Source organism: Danaus plexippus, chromosome 4 (genome assembly GCF_018135715.1).
Source record: "Danaus plexippus chromosome 4, MEX_DaPlex, whole genome shotgun sequence".
Taxonomy (NCBI): domain Eukaryota; kingdom Metazoa; phylum Arthropoda; class Insecta; order Lepidoptera; family Nymphalidae; genus Danaus; species Danaus plexippus.
In genome coordinates this window covers 6046916-6064184 of record NC_083538.1, presented here as the reverse complement: position 1 = coordinate 6064184, position 17269 = coordinate 6046916, and the positions used below count along the sequence as shown (strand labels likewise).

The 17269-nt window shown below is 30.4% G+C and overlaps 2 protein-coding genes across 2 annotated transcripts; both read right to left on the bottom strand.

Moving 5' to 3' along the window:
- Window positions 1–4667: 4667 nt before the first annotated feature.
- LOC116768311 (aldehyde dehydrogenase X, mitochondrial) lies at window positions 4668–11378 on the bottom strand. Its single transcript, XM_032658998.2, has 11 exons — window positions 11232–11378; window positions 8750–8854; window positions 8269–8536; window positions 7992–8108; window positions 7642–7829; window positions 7318–7420; window positions 6880–7061; window positions 6039–6203; window positions 5414–5571; window positions 5032–5106; window positions 4668–4869 (listed from the first exon to the last, which is right to left on the bottom strand). The coding sequence occupies exons 1-11, from the start codon at window positions 11259–11261 to the stop codon at window positions 4794–4796; spliced, it is 1467 nt and encodes a 488-aa protein (XP_032514889.2). The 5' UTR covers window positions 11262–11378; the 3' UTR covers window positions 4668–4793.
- A 1069-nt stretch (window positions 11379–12447) lies between these two features.
- LOC116768473 (uncharacterized) lies at window positions 12448–15172 on the bottom strand. The gene is made up of 3 exons (XM_032659205.2): window positions 14996–15172; window positions 14522–14653; window positions 12448–13494 (listed from the first exon to the last, which is right to left on the bottom strand). The coding sequence occupies exons 1-3, from the start codon at window positions 15032–15034 to the stop codon at window positions 13321–13323; spliced, it is 345 nt and encodes a 114-aa protein (XP_032515096.2). The 5' UTR covers window positions 15035–15172; the 3' UTR covers window positions 12448–13320.
- Between the last annotated feature and the right edge of the window lie 2097 nt (window positions 15173–17269).

Below are 17269 nucleotides of genomic sequence, written 5' to 3'. Positions count from 1 at the left end.
GAGACTACCGTATCTCTCAAAACCTAACAATATATATTTTTTGGTTTAAGTTGTAATTTAGCATAAATAAAGCTTTTAAGTTCATACAACTGTTGTCTTTGGAAGGTTAATTTTAATGGTCCTTTTTCCAAATATTGCTAGATTCCGTCCACTTCCCTGAATAGAAAAGCAAAACAAGGATTACTAAAATGTGTTCCAAATAAATGTCGTCAGTATCACACTCATTAAGGTCATCCATAGTCGGGTATCTTATCGCCAAACAGTTTTGATTTAAACAAATATAACTAACGGAACTTTCTTAATTTTTCAACAACTCTACTTACATTTCACAGCCAATACCTGATTAAATCAACCTCCGAATAATGTTATGAGGAGTAACGTGTTTGTGTGTATTAACCCTGGAAATATAAAATGTTTATGGAAAACATAAATCATTACATAATAAGCAAGGCGCTTTGTATTGATTGATATTCATTTATAATATCAGACAGGTACGTATGTTTTATGGTAATGCTTATTTGAAACAGACAAACTCAATACAAACTTTAAATTAGCTAAACTACGGGTATAATCTAATTGTAAGAAATAAATAAAAGCTTTTTTTTAAATTACAGTATTGTTTTATTTTTTCATTTAAAAGTGAGCATTATTGTTTGTATGAACCATTTATGATAGCGATATTTTTTAAATTATATTATCAAATACCCGTAGTCCGTCGAATGTGTGTTGCAAGTCGATGTAGGGGTTACCGATTGATCTATTTTAATCTAGTTAAGAATCCTTAGCGACAAAATTATGGTAAATTAAATTGGACATAGGTTCGAGGAGCGGCATCAAGCATTGACAGGCATCGAAAAATGCAGAATAAAAGGCGATTAGCACAGAAAAACAAAAAACAATATAGAATCAAAAGAAATTTAGTAAAAATTGAAATATGTTTTATATTTTAAAGTATTAACTACAGATTTTTCGATAAGTTGAAAACTAGATAACCAGTTTTTGTTGATATCTATATTAATTGCGTGTTTAAAATAAAAGATAACATTTTAAATTATGATTTCAAATGTTAACTACATAGTATTCTAAATGACACTACAGTATTGTAAAACTGAGACTAAATTGTTTGTAATAAATCACAATAGAAAACCAACGCCTCCCTTTTTTCCATTAAGTGACATTTAGTCTGTGACAAATCGTTCGTACATTGAAAAAAAAGATATTCTGAAATTCTAAATTACAAATTTATCGATGAAAAAATTTTCCGATATCGTAATAAAGTTTTAATTTTACATACGTAAATTTCAACAAAAGTTATTTGAAGGATTTTAAGGAAAGTAGGTAATTTAAGTATAAACTGTTACGGGCAAATGTTAAAATTTCAATAAAAAAGAAAACTTTGGATCTGTCAACGTTTATAAATTAAATAAATAATTATAAACAAGGGAACGCAGGCGAATTTTCAATATTTTATCAGAATTTCCCTCAACATTATGTACATATTTAACATGTTGAGAATTCATGCACCTGTCAGGGAAACGCCGAAATATGAAGAGTTACTATAGTATAGGACCACCAATTGCAGATAGCGCCCTTATGCAACTTTTCCATATAAAAAACCGATAATTGGCGCCTTATATTTATATTGTCATGTAATTTGATAAAATTATTGTTTAATGTTTACACAATACTCATTTACTTACAATTTTATTTTGTCTTTCCTAAAATAAAATTTAATTTGACCATTAAATATTTTATTGACCTCGCAACTCCATTTTTTTTTTCGGGGAGAAATCCTCTTACAGACTGCTCACTACCCTGGATCGACAGTGAGTTTTGTGTGGGGATCGCCCAGCGCCTGATGGTATTGCACTGGGAATACCCACTAAAACTCCCCGGCTTCCCTTCCTGCCCGTATTTAGGGTGATTTGGGACCTGCTGTAGCAATTCACCAATTCACTCCCGGGCCGCCCGGCTACTGTGCCGGATTACCGCGCCCAACCTCGCAACTCCTAATGCGTATGATCAATTTAATGCAAAAATATTACGAATTATATTATAAACAAAATCAAACAACCTCTCTGTAGAGTGTAGACTTTCACAAGTTAAACTGAATCTACATACATACATAGCACAGCCACATAGTCTTAAATGATAGTCTTAGATTCACAAAATACAAACATCCCAACATCTTAGAAGTCTAACTAGTGAAAGTCTATACTCTACATAGAGGTTGTTTAATTTGGTCTAGATCCTTCTAATATTATAAATTCGAAAGCTTGTGTGTGAATTTTAATGTATAGATATAGGGATGTTTGTTGCTCTTACAAGCAAAAACTTCTTTGATTATTTTAGTTAACCTTTACAGTAACGTAACTTAGACATCAGATTAAGGCATACTCTATCATTTAATCTAGAATTTCGTGTAGTTCTAAAAATAGTTGGTTAAACTTAGGTATATAGTTTTATTACTTTATTTATGTATCTAGGAACGAATTCAATTACTTTATTCTGATCAATACGTTGTGGCTATATACATTTTTTTAACAAGAATGGTTAAATACTTATTATCATAATTTAAATTTTTCAAGTCTGGTATTTCGGAAAGGAAGAAATTTTTAGATATTTCAAACGTTCAATATTCTAATTCTGCTCCAGCTCACGTATTTTTAGGTTTAAATAATTTTATATGAATTTAAATACAAATATTGTTACGAGAATACCATCTAACATCTCTGTGGATTATACTATATTATCTTAATTAAACAACGTTTGGTTCTTAGTTTTTGAACTAAATTGTATCATTATTGCGTTTGAGTGACCTCATTTCCATCGTTTCCATCTGGAAATGGAAAAATGCACATGTTTCGCCTGCAAACGAAGCTGCTAATATAAATGACTTATCAGAGTATCGGACTACTTTCTTCCTAGCGTATTATGAAAAGAAAAAATAATTTACTTATAATCAAAACAACATACTACCTCTTATTGATTTTTTTTACATTTTAACATTTCAAACACCTGGGACAGTAAAAAAGAGGTTCACAATCTACCTTTATTGACTTCTTGCATATAATTTGCAGTGTAACTTATATAGCATTGTAAATTGGTATAATTTAAATCAAATCTTTTTCAACCAATTAAATTGTTATTACATAATTTTGTTTCTCCTAAATATGCGACCTTGGCTATATTTTTGACTACTGATTAATATTTAACCTAGCCGGTTCTAGATGAATATATTCAAAAAGTCCAATATTGCCATTCTTCCATATAATAGTGTTGTTTAAAGTATTCTTGAATATTTTTTGAACTCGAAGATTTCGCTGGTTATAAAAAAATCGAAGTGTAAATACCAAGGGTATAGAAAAAGAATTTTATGCCAACATACCTAAGATCTAAAATCATTTGTTCTAACTGATGCAATTTGAATTCCAATACAAATATATGTAGTCTTATTGACTCTTCTGATTTCCTACAATATTTACTCTGTTCATTTCCATCTATTAATAACTTGCAAACCTCAAGGCCGCTTGTTTCTCTATCTTGAATGGCCGCTATATTTAAGAATGGGCCGCTATATTTAAGAATGACGTTAGTTTAAAAAATATATTTTTTAAACCTGTTCTTGTATATTCTCATAAATATACTATTTCTCTTTCACTTCGAGTTTCTTGTAATAAATCGGCTTAAAAATACTAATTATTAGCTAGATGCTGTCATTATATTTTTTACTTATAAATAAAATAAGGACGATGACTGTTTTATTATGGGGCCCAATATAGTGGGCATTGGCCCACTACTACTATTATAATTATTTTAAGCCTTATTAGCAGATTTGTTAAAATAAAATCGTCACAGTCATTGTTAGTTCCTTTAAACTATTTTCAGCTTCGGTACATCAATTACGTGTTCGGATATAATACATAATTTAATTACGTATACTATGGTACTTGCCAACTGATATAAATTTAAATATAGACACAACTAAATAATCTATTTTTATAAAGCCCCCTGTATATTTTGCGTTACTTTTGACCTTTTTAAGAATTGCAAATTTGATAGATTGGCATTTGGCAAGTAATTAATTGATATAAAGCGGTATAGTTATTGATAATGATTTTTACTACTTCCTTATTTGAAGTAATGTAAGGCGCTCGACAGATTGGTTTGGATCGTTTCACAACGAATAAGACATTAATAGTCTCTTCCGTGTAGAGTTCCTATAAATATAATAAACTACTAGTGAAAACGATCCATGGTTTTAATATTGCAGTCAATTTTTAACGTTCGTATGTACTATGAATAATTGTGAATTATTACATATGTCCCACGTTTTACACGGATTGAAATCAAAATTTATACCTATTCGGATATCTTATCGGTAAACAGTTTGTTACGGTATTTGGATATCTGACAATAGAATTGTATATCCATTTTCCAATAATTAAGCGGAGAAGTTTAACTTTAAGATTTTGTTTGGTCTAAATAAGACAGTTTTCTAGAAATTTATTTTTAAATGCTTACGATTACAGACAAAGTGCGTCTAGCTTAGAGATCCCATGAAACCAAAAAAACATTTAATCATTGAAATAAATTAATTCATTCCAATAACTTTCATCCATTGCCTGAAGAAGAACAGGTTCGGAAGAATTAAGAAAAAAATAATATTTTATTTATTTTTTTATTACCTTTCTATAAACGTTTCATATTATACGTTTAGAAAATGTGAAGGTATACAAAATATATTCCGGTTTAGATAATTTTTGAAACATAATTCGTACGGGGTTATCAGTTTATGCAATGGGTGCTTTTGGTAGACTAATTGTAACGGTCTTGTTCTCCAAGTACTGCATGATTCCATCCTCACCCCTAGAACGGTAATAAATAATGTTAGTAAAATATTCAATTTAAGAAGTTGGATCATAATCGTAGAGCAATTATGACTTAACGAACTTAAAAACAACAACGCCTATAATATGAATTAAGTAAATATAATTTAATAATAATAGAAATTTTACTCTAAATACTTACAATTCACGACCAATACCCGATTCCCTAAAACCGCCGAATGGTGTTTGTGGGGCAACGTGCTCGTAAGTGTTAACCCTGGAAATATTGTACCGGTTAGGAGTTGTTTAATCATTAAAACTGAATGGAGGCAGATTTTTGTGTGAATAATATAAAGACAACAGAAAAATCTTATGTACGACAGTACTGTTTTGTATGAAGTTTTACTACCACTTATATAGCTAAGTTCTATTAAGTAAAGAAGTTCAACAAACATTTTTGATTTTTGAGTGAAAGCTGAGCCGTTGTTAATATAGTTGCAAAAAAGATCTATTCTTCCAGATGTGCTCTGCATGTTAACATTACTTCGGTTACGTATTTTTAGTTTGTGTCCAAATAAATTTACCAAACACTGCCAGCACGGACGTGTCTCACAAAAGCCATAGCTAATGTGATGTCGTTGGTGATGACTCCAGCTCCGAGACCGTAGTTGGAATCGTTCGCACGATCAATGACTTCCTCGAATGTCTCGAATTTTAAGATGCTTTGAACTGGACCAAAGATCTATTACAGACAGATAATTTTTTTTTTATAGATTTTTTTTCATATCTCTGTAGGAAGTTTACTAATACTGGGTCTTATTTTTATCAAATATCTAAATATACTATAATATTATATACTTTTCATTAAAGTCTTTTATGAACTTAGTATAGTTTTGTTTTTCACATTAAAGTAACGTTAATCTAACACAAACTAAATTTCAAATATTAAATATAGAATGAAAAATAGTTGACATTGCAGGTTCGAAACTAGCTCTTGTACTGAAATTTTCATTTTACTTGTACATTTTTTAATACATATTTTAAGCGGTTCAGTAAACATGTGACCTTAGAAGTCAATTTCGTTTAACTCTCACACTCTTTGTAAACGTGAACCGCATTGATTCATTCGTTGGTTTTTAAATTTTTTAAAGATATTAATTAAAGGGTTATATTAAAATTTCAGATTAATGTTTCTTATAAGACACTTACTTCTTCTCTGGCTATTTTCATATTGTCAGTAACGTCAGCAAACACAGTCGGTTGAACGAAGAAGCCGACTTTACCGTGTCGATCACCTCCGGCAACACACTTCGCGCCTTCCTTCTTACCAGCGTTGATGTAACCCATCACTTTTGTGAACATTTCATCGTCGATCTGAAAAAGAAACATACATCATACTTAACTAAAGGCTGTCTTAGTGTTTCTGATCAGAATATTACTTCACTACACTTTTAAGCGCATAGTACATAAATTGTTCATATTTATATAACGTAAAAACAAAAAAAATATATATGATAAACTTATCATAAGAATAATAAAACTAAACAAAATAAGTTCACTACATAATAGTTGTATAATTTTAAAATATTTACTTCAATATATCACCATATTAGAGATAATATAACTCTGTACCGATAGTTGTTGTCGAGACAGATAACATTATGCTATTATGATAAAAGTTTATAAATTATGATAAGGTTAGTTTCAGTTTGTAATTTCAACATTAGAAGTTAAGCTTGTCAGTTCTGTTATATATTCTATGTTCGTTCCAATACAGAAGATGTATTTCTTTAATTCATTAATTAAGATTCAGCTAAGATAAGCTTTTAATTTGCGTATCAAATAAGACTATATGAAATTCAAATCGTGATAATCCATTTCCACCCATTTAATTTTTATTTTTCATTGGAATAAATAAGACTATATGAAATTCAAATCGTGATAATCCATTTCCACCCATTTTATTTTTATTTATCATTGGAATATGATGGATTTTTTTTTGTATGAATAATTTTTTGAAGCAATTAATTTTGAGTAAATTATAAAATACCTGTGGTCCCTGTTGGACATCTGTGTAGGGGTTACCAACGGATCTCTTCTTAGCTATCTCAGCAGCTTTCGCAACAAACTTATCGTAGATACCAGATTGGACGTATGTTCTTGTACCAGCAACACAACATTGACCAGCGTTAGCGAAAGCAGCACGATGAGCGATTTCCGCAGCCTTATCAACTACAAGTGGAGAACATTGTATTTTAACAGCAATTTAAGATACTTTCTATTGTACAATTTCATTAACTCTTCCAATATGTTGAAAACGTTAGCCAGTATTATAACAACTGTTTTTTTAAATATATTAAAATAAACATATAGTCAACAAATTAGGAAGTAATAATTTTTTTTTTAATATAAATTGTATGTAACCAAAAACAAAGCAACACATGTAAGATAAATTCTATAAATTATATATATATGTATGTAAAATTACCATCAGCATCATTGAAGACGACCAAAGGGCTTTTTCCTCCCAATTCAAGGGTGACACGTTTCAGATTGACCTCGCTAGCGCCTTTCATGATGATGCGGCCAACCTAAGTTCATGATATTTGTTTCATAAATTACTTAACTACTATTATCTATTTTAAGTTATTGATTCGTTACGTTTTTATAATTTTTATGTTAATATCCTCCAAATCAGATTTAACTTTATTTAGCTAAATCTAATAGTATAATCAAACTGTCTGTCATTAAAATTCTGAATTATAGTCATATACACTCTTGCTTATTACTTATCATTTCATCAAAAACTTACTTCAGTGGATCCAGTGAAGGCCATTTTGTCAACCTGGGGATGGCTTGTAAGGGCTGCGCCAGCTGTAGGTCCATAGCCGGGGAGAACATTAACCACGCCGGGGGGAAAACCAGCCTCTTTAACCAACGCAGCTAAAGCTAAAGCAGTGAGTGGAGTTTGTTCTGCTGGTTTTACAACCACTGTGCAACCTGAGGACAAAAAAATTGAGCTATAATTCTTTACCTCCTTTCATTTTCCTGTTTTCTTTAGTATTGCTGAAAGATTCCTTTCATTACTTCTCATTGTTGTCTCTCTTTTAATTAAATATTTTTTTGGACGTGGTCCCTATGAAAACATTACACGATTACTACCTGCTGCAAGAGCTGGAGCTATTTTCCACACGAACATCGGAATCGGGTAGTTCCATGGTAGAATTTGACCGCAAACTCCAACTGGTTCCTTGAGTGTCATAGAGAGAACTTCGCCGTCTTAAACAAAATCAAGATTTAACGTTTATCTTAATTATTATAATCCTTACAAAAATAAATATGCTTAAATAAGCCATAAGTTAACTATGACAAATATATGTTTGGGAATTTCAATGTAGTTGGGAATTATTACGGTTTAATTAAAAAAAAAATGACCTACCTGCCGGAATAGTGTTTCCCAATATCTTATCAGCTTTTCCGGCATAATATCTTATTATATTAGTAGACCATATGGCCTCTCCAATGGCTTGGGCGACTGGTTTTCCATTGTCCAATGTTTCCAATTTACCCAGATAGTTGGCGTCTCTCTCAATTAGGTCAGCTAATTTGAGAAGTAATCTGCCCCTTTCTGACGCGTCAAGCTTCCTCCATTCGGAGTAACGATGGAATGCCTTGACAGCTGCAGACACTGCCAAGTCAATATCAGCCTAAACATATAACGGATATTTTAGCATTAAATTTAATTTGTAAACTTACCCATATATTGCAAGTAAACTTAAATTTTATTAAATCCCAAATTATGTTGTGACAGGAATAAGAAACATATGCCATGCCGGCTCTATTTGATTTTTTAACATTAAAGTTAAACATCCGAATAAGAGAGCCCATTATTAACTTGTAAGGAAAAAATAAATATTTACCTTATCGGCCTCAGCAACTTGGCATATAACGGATTCATCTTGAGGATTGATGGTAGGGAATGTTTTTTTGCTCACGGCATCCACGAACTCATTGTTGATAAACAACTACAACGATAACATTATATAATAAGTCATCTGTCAAGTGAATGTGATTAGGGAGTGAAATGATAATAAAAATTGTTTATATGTATTTTATGTTTATAAAAGATAAATATAGTTTTCATAAATAAATCATTTGCAGAACAAAAGTATAAGAACTATAACTGTCACCTTCAGACTTTAACTAAGGTATTCAATGTTTTGTGCGACACTTGTTTTTGTACCTGACATTTAATTTATTAATGATTATAACATGATATATATTTTACAATTATATTCAATGGAATATAATAAAACAAGTAGATTCAATCCAGATTTATTATATGAAAAGATGTAAACTAGCTTTTGCTCCCTACTTTTTCCACCTGACCATATGAACTTGGTTCAGGGACGTTGGTATAAAACCAAACAAATGAAAGTCACGTGACTTCTTATATAATACAACTGTTATGTCATGATCCTTTGGGAAATACTCCAAATTCCATGATAAATTATAGCTTATATCTTATTCTGGTTTCTACGCTATATCATTGAAACGTTTTTTAAGTAGGTTTTACGTGAAAGTGCAGAACACAAGCTAAACACTAGTTTGTGCTTTTACCTTAAAAAAGACCTCTTTAATCATGGTCTCACAGTGTCAGCACATTCCCTCAACCAACCCTAGGAGAACACGCTGGCGTTATGAAATAAACTCCCTAACGAGTTTTTCCCAAGTACTACTATATAGGGTTCTTCAAGAGCTAAACGCAAACAATACCCCCGATATCGCTGGCGTCCATGTACTACGTTGACTGCCTTTAATAAGGAGGGCCGCACGCTTTTTTGCAACTGTTACGGTATAAAAAAGTTATCCATATATCATATAATCCATACATCCACACATCGACATATATCATATTCGTACGCCCAAATACACACACACACACACACACACAGATTCATTTTTTCATACATGCAAATATTCTCATTATTGGCAGGATAACTAAAAGCTTCGTAATAAATGTCATTTATAAAAAACATTTTTTGAAATAATTCATTACCTTGGCACTGTACTTAACCTTTGGACTCATACCGTCAAAATAAAATCAAAAAATACTTTGAGGTTCTTTTTTTGTCATAGGTGATTAATAACAGGTTCAATTATTAATTCCAATGTTACATTAAACACATGTCTAGATTATAAACAGGAAAAAATTGCGTTTTAAGAAAAAAAAAAACATTAAAATGTAATAACAAAATTTTTATGTTATTGTAACAAGGGTACGATATTTCTAACGTATAATTATAAAAAAAATGGCGAGTGATTAAGTTTATCTATAAAGTTTTACAAGACTCATATATTGCAGTTTTCTTGAACGAAAATACAGACAAAAAATAAATTTATTAAATAAAAAATCACTCTAGAGATTTTGAAATTACAATCAACTACTTAATTTTTTTTTTATATCTAAAGTTTTCATCGTCTAAGCGCTCATTATACTTATCTATAAAGCGAACTTGAAAATTGAAAGTCATTCTGAGTAATACACCGATAATATTTAAAGTAAACACGTTCTATGTCACAATGATATCTATGCAAATGTTATGTTAGGGAAGATCGTTAATAAAGAATACTAACTCCTTTAACTTTTATTTTTTGTACAGTAAAACCAGTTTCGAACATCCCGGCGGGAACAATAGGCGATCCTATGACATGAATGATTCAAGTTACGTAGTAGGTATTGTTCGGATCTATTCTACGAATGGCGAGCGTTTATTTAATAAAACACAATTGATCCAATAAAACGCGAATGTTTTGAAAAACCACAACGAAGCTATGTCATTTTATACGCCGTTTCAAACCGATAACAGTATTCATATATTGCATATTTTTATTGGATAAGGATTAATTACTAAATAAAATTTCATGTTTCCGGCGTAAAATTTTCTAAAAAGAATTTATGTATTTGGTTATTGTTTCAGATCTTTATTATTGATATAAAAAAAGATCTTTACTATTAGGAGAAAACACGTCGGTAAATAATTTAAAATCAGGGCGTTTTTAAACTCTATCAAAGAAATTTCAAATATCTAACTATGTGGAAATCTACAAAATACGCTAATGTTATGATATATGTTTTTATTCATAATTTTTGTGTTAATGATGATAAATTTATTTCTTCTCTGCATTCCATATAATAATTCCATTTAAAATTTATAGCTAGCTATTATTTAGACAAACATCTCTAATAAACAAATATCTCTAGTCACCTATTGTAAATCTTTAATAAATCTACTGCCATAGACGTCACAAACTTAATTCTTTTTGACTAATGTTTAAATTTAAACGAATAAATAATTTAAATATGATGTTTTAAATGTAACAAATAGTTTTTATATTTACCTTTGTATATTTGATTTCTACGTTGGCCATTCTCGTTTTGTATTTCCTATGAGTAATTTGGAGTGGAAACGACAGTCACCCGCCGCGTTCAAACGTATAATGTTTGATAGCGTGAAGCCGAATATAATTATACAGCACATACGGTGAATATAATCTAGTGTTCAGTATCTGCAGTCTAATTTTATCCTTATTATACATTACACAAATTATATATTTGCTTGTATCTTAATTTTGTCATGATGATTTGTGTAAAACAGTTTCATGAACATACACAGAGTTTGCTTACATGTACATATATGAAACCTAAGATAAAGATTTAAATTTCTTAAAGTTTAAACATACAAGTTCCTTACAAAACAAATTTAACGACGATAGCTTAAAAATACATTTGGTTTCTAATGAGGGAGTATATAATAAAAAAAATAAGCATTGCTTACGGTTTTCAATAACGTAAATATATGCCTATGTAAGATATAACGCTTATTATCATGTAAGTAAGAGTTATCACAATTTCCCTGATAAACGAAGTTGTTGATTATGATATAAACGGCCCACAATATTTTTGTATGAAACCAAATCAAAACAAAAGGTAATATTGCAAAACTTATCTTTAAAATCACCTTTTATATAAGTATTAGAAAGCAGTTCATACAAGTCTAAATCCTTACAAGCAGATATTAAAATCGACATTCGAGAAGGACTTGATATAATATGATCATTAATGCCAAAAGCTAAAAATTTTGTTTTTAAATTGACTATATAAACTACCAAGAGCACTATAATCTGTAGTTTTCCATATAAACTGAAAACAAGCGTGAAGGTACTAACGTATTATGTAATTGTGTTTTTCTTGTTAGACTCATTAAAAGCGATAACGAATTTTTTGTTAACAGATATGTTAGAAATTTCCTCACAGTCAGAAACATACTCTTCCTTCTCATTGGGGATTTCTGGGGATAGTACATATTATTAAGGAAAAATTATTTTTATATATAAGATTTTTAGGAATTTTTTTGAAAAGTACAATGGATTAAGAGTCACGCATTAACGATCATGCTTGGTCGTCACGATGTACCGCCGCTACTATTTACTTAAATCAAAGATAATGTAGTATAAGGACATAAATGAGAAAACGTTGGGAGAAGAATTGGAGAAGTACCTCAATGAGACCGAATGTACAAGTTAAAGATAATACCAATTACCAGTAACCCTTCCATTAGCTCATAATTTAGCATTGTGTACATTTTCGGAGAGTACGGCCCTACCAGGAAAGAGAGACTAACTATTGAACAAAAAAAATAATAAGTCTATTTTCGTGATACTTGTATAAATGATGGTAAGAAGAATAAACTAACACAAAATTAATTCTCTTACACAGTGTCGGCTCTGGATACTCTTTGAATATTAATGGTTTGTCATGAATAAAAAATCTTAAAAGTAGGGCATTTTAAAATCTTTTATCCGCTTTAGCAATAACAAAAATAACATTTTACATTAAAATCAAATAACAAGAAATTAATTTTAATTTATAGACTTTCCGTAAATGTTCTTACATTGTTACTTTGTAATTCAATCACATTTTATCGCTACATACGCTGCTTATCTACATACAAGATCATCATCATCATCATCATCAGCCTATCGAAAGCCCACTGCTGAGCAAAGGCCTCTTCTCACATGGAGAAAGTTTTAAGCATTAATCACCACGCTTGCTCAAGACGGGTTGGCGATTTCAAATTTATAATTCGAAATTATAAGTCCAGGTTTCCTCACGATGTTTTCCTTCACCGTCTATCAGTGGTGTCTAAATACTGTTAGAAAGTACATATGACTACGAAAAATCACATTGGTACTTGCCAGGTTTGGGACCCGCGCCGTCACGGTCGCGGTCGGATAACGTCCAGGCTATCACGACATACAAGATACCAGATACGAATCATACTGCTTGGAAGTTCTATTATTGTTTTAAGATATAAGGATAATGTTAGAGTACTTACAACGATAGCCAACAAAAAAAATTATTTCCAGCATATATTTAATATAATTAACTTAATTTGTACAATAAAACAAATAGTTTAATAAATTAAAATTAATTGCTAGTCTTATTGTTTTTAGGAGAAAAGTTTACTTCTATAACCGTACACGATAAATTGCACTCGTCGTTATAAAACACAGATTTAAATGATAGATTCCCGTAGATAAACATGCCGCCGTAGTATTTGGTTGCCACCTCTTGAATATCGATATTAAGATTATATTTACCCTAAAATTGAAATTAAAATTAGTTGAACCGTTTTCTGTTGATTCAAAAGTTTTTTTTTTTCTAATTACAAATTATGTTTTGTGTGTCGATGTGGAAAAGCTTTCTATATCACTTAAGACCCGTGTACAATTATTCCCCTTGGCGATAATCGAAAGTGGTGAGGCTGAAAAGAACAAGTCTAATCAAGGGACCAAGGCGTACAAAACAGCATTTAAGAAGTCTAATCTTGTCTGCATTAACTAACACGTTGCCAAATTCTCTACCAAACCTTCGTGCAGTAATTTTTTTAATTCCGAAGTGCCTAAATACTGGAAGCTTGCCAACTTGGTACGTTTAACTAAAAAAGGAAGATAAAGAAATCCCGAGAATCATTATCGGCTGATTTCAATTAGGTTCATACCCTGTACGATTATGGTACGTAATTTTAATCAGACACCCAATGCACACCTAGAAGACAGGGATCGTAATAGTGAATATCAATTATCATTTAGTAGATATAGAAGACAACTCTAGAGAATAATTGTGAAAAAGGCTTAGCACAGGTCACAAGTTAGTGAAAACCAATGTATAGGCCTCGACCGCAAGCATAAAATATTCAAACTGTCGATATTTTGTAGACTACAAGGGACTGTACCCAGGAATTTTACGATTTAATTTTTCAGTTTGAATGCGTTTGTTATTCGTCCCACTTATTTGAAGGTATTCAAGGGAAAACGGAAACAGAGTATTTAACATACATGGCTTCATTTCCACTTATCATCAGGTGCAATATTACACATATTAATGACTACTTGATACAATCTAACAAGCCGGATCACTTTTCCATACGGTTGAAAAAAAAATGCCTGTCGTCGCAACAAAGGTGAACCGGTGCAGGTTCACGGAAATTTCTAGAATTTTAACACACCTCCCCTGTCATGCAACAAACAACATACACTATAGATGAAGACACTCTGTCGGTATATTCTTGTTCGTCATTTACAAATCATTACCCGTCATGAATTGCTATTAACCAAATTAAACTCACTTTTTTAACTAGACAGTTTGGACCAACGTTAAGAATAGCTTGAAACAACGGTCTCATAAAGAGATGGTCGCATGGTTTTTTCATCTGCAATCTTATAAAAGGTTTATCATTCATCATCGCTTCAATTTTTCCCTGAAAAAAATATGACAATAATTGGAATTTTCGTAACAAACAATATCCTACAATTTTTTAGAATAAAATAAATACAAATAAAATATTCTATCTGCCATACAAAATACAGAACTACTTACTCACGAGCTTTATTTTAAAACTGTTTTTCTATAACGGTTTTTATATGTTATGTGTAGACCCAATACCACACAATATCGCATATATAATTTTATATAGATGTATAAACAATATATCTAAATGTTCTATATATAATTAAATTAAAAGTTAAATCTGTAGTACAGTGAACTGAGGTTATTTCCTTTATAGTAGTGTGAAAAGAATTATATAGAATATATTTATTACCCTGTTTGGTACAAAATCCTTGTTTATGTCAAGGCTCATTAAGAGATTAGTTCCGTTTTCTATTTTTGTAGTGAAATGGTTGCAATCAACGCGCTTTGGTCCTCTACAAATATTGAAATCCGTTATTAGAAGTTTAAATTCACCCTGTAAATGATAAAATTAATAATGTGACTGGAAAATTTGCGATAAAACGTAAGGGAAAATTACCTCTTAGCAGCGATTGCTTCTAGATATTGATAGATTCAGTTACTCTGTGGAAGCTAGTTAAGGGCAGACACAATTTTCTAAATAAAAACGGTGAAACAAGTAAATTAAAGTACTAAACAACTGAACCTTAGTTAGAAAGTTTCTTAGAATTGAGATAACATATAAATAAGAGTTAAGCGAAAACTTTCTTCGCAGATCTTTTAAATTTTGACAAAACTTTCCATAATAAAATACCAGGAATTTGTAAGGTCTGTTATTAAAATTTATATCGTAAACAGATTTATGTAATCTTAAAGCTTCTAATTGTAGACTGGGACAAGGTCCTAGGTTCAAATACCAGTCATTAATTAATTGTTTATTTAATTTATGGACTTTTATAAGTGAATTTAATAACATTGGATCAATATTTTAACAGCTGTCATGCAAAATGTATAATATATTATTTCTTTCAATGTATTTAAAAACCGATTATATAACTTACGTAATCCTTCCTTTCTGTAACATATTTTGTACAGATGACGTGGACGCATAAAAGAAATATAATATTCCTGTACATCATAATTGAACATCAGCAGGGAACAGATCAAAACAGGGAATGATGATAAGCAAACCTTTTAAACCTTCCAATATAAATCGTTGACAATAGTTTGAGGCTATTATATTTATGGTGCATTGAATACACTCTAATATAATTAATATCTATGAATCGTTATTTAAATCAGATCATTTACTTAAGTGACGTATTTAAATAAAATGGTTTCTGTTCATTCAAATGGTATTGTTAAAAGCAAGGTCACAAAAAAATTGTATGGGACTTATTATATATTAAATTATTTTATAATATAATATATATTTATTGATATTATTGATAGATATCACGGAGATGTAATCCTATATATTCTAAGCATTTAATATTTTCTCATGTGCCGTCTTAAAAATTCTTAACCTACATTCGAATTATAACAAAATAAAATTTAATGTATTTAAATTTAAAAACAAATTTGAAACGATGTAGCTCAGGTGTCAAGTATAAAAATACCTTCTTTGTACCAAAACAAAAATATTCATATGTACTCATATTACGCACATTCAAAAAGCGGAAGTCTATTATTTAAAAAGTATGTATAGTTTATGACAAAACAAGCAATAATTTTATATCATATCCATTTAAAAACACTATTATGATATTTTACTTACCGATATAATTATTAAATACACCCACTACATGTCTAAATTTGGACATTCAACACGTGAATGTATGTATAATTTTAATTATTGAAAAAATTATATTGTGTAATTTCAAAATTCTATGCGACAAACAAACATAAACAGTGTCTTAATTTGACTGTGATCATGTTAAATAAAACTAAGACTTTCGGATAACTTTCATCTTACTTTCGTCTCGACTCATCTCGTCTGTTGTTTGTTGTTTCCAAAAAATATAATCGCGTAGTGTATCCGAAAATCTTAGTTTTATTTGAACGAATTCATATAATCATGTTATCATTGCCTGTGCACTTAAAATTTCTTGTTTTGCTAACAGTACTCTATACTATTCCGCCACTGTCATACTATGAGAATATTAAACAGACCTATATAAAGAGGGATTCGTGAAGGAACAAAGTCGTGACTAGATACTAAGAATTTTGGTAATCCAGAGACCGTTCAATTTGCTAATAATATATTTATTATCATTTTATGAGATACACTGTACTATTTATAATTTTAGAATCTTTTTGACATTCTTATATATATATATTTTATATAAAAACTCATTACTTAATCCAAAGTTCTTTGACACGTGTTAGAGAAGTAACGTGTCAACAATCAAAGCATTACGAATAGTAACCCATATTTATATTAGGACAATTTAAATAACAAAAGAGATAAATAATTTATGAATGTGTTCCTATTTACACTGTGATTTTACCACACGTGCAGCGAACAGTCTTTACAGACGGTAATGGGATATATTCACAATGGAAACCGAAGTTAAAATAAATAGAATTATTAAATAGGATTAACATATCAAGAACTGGGAGACAGATGTGGTTTGGAACAAATGGT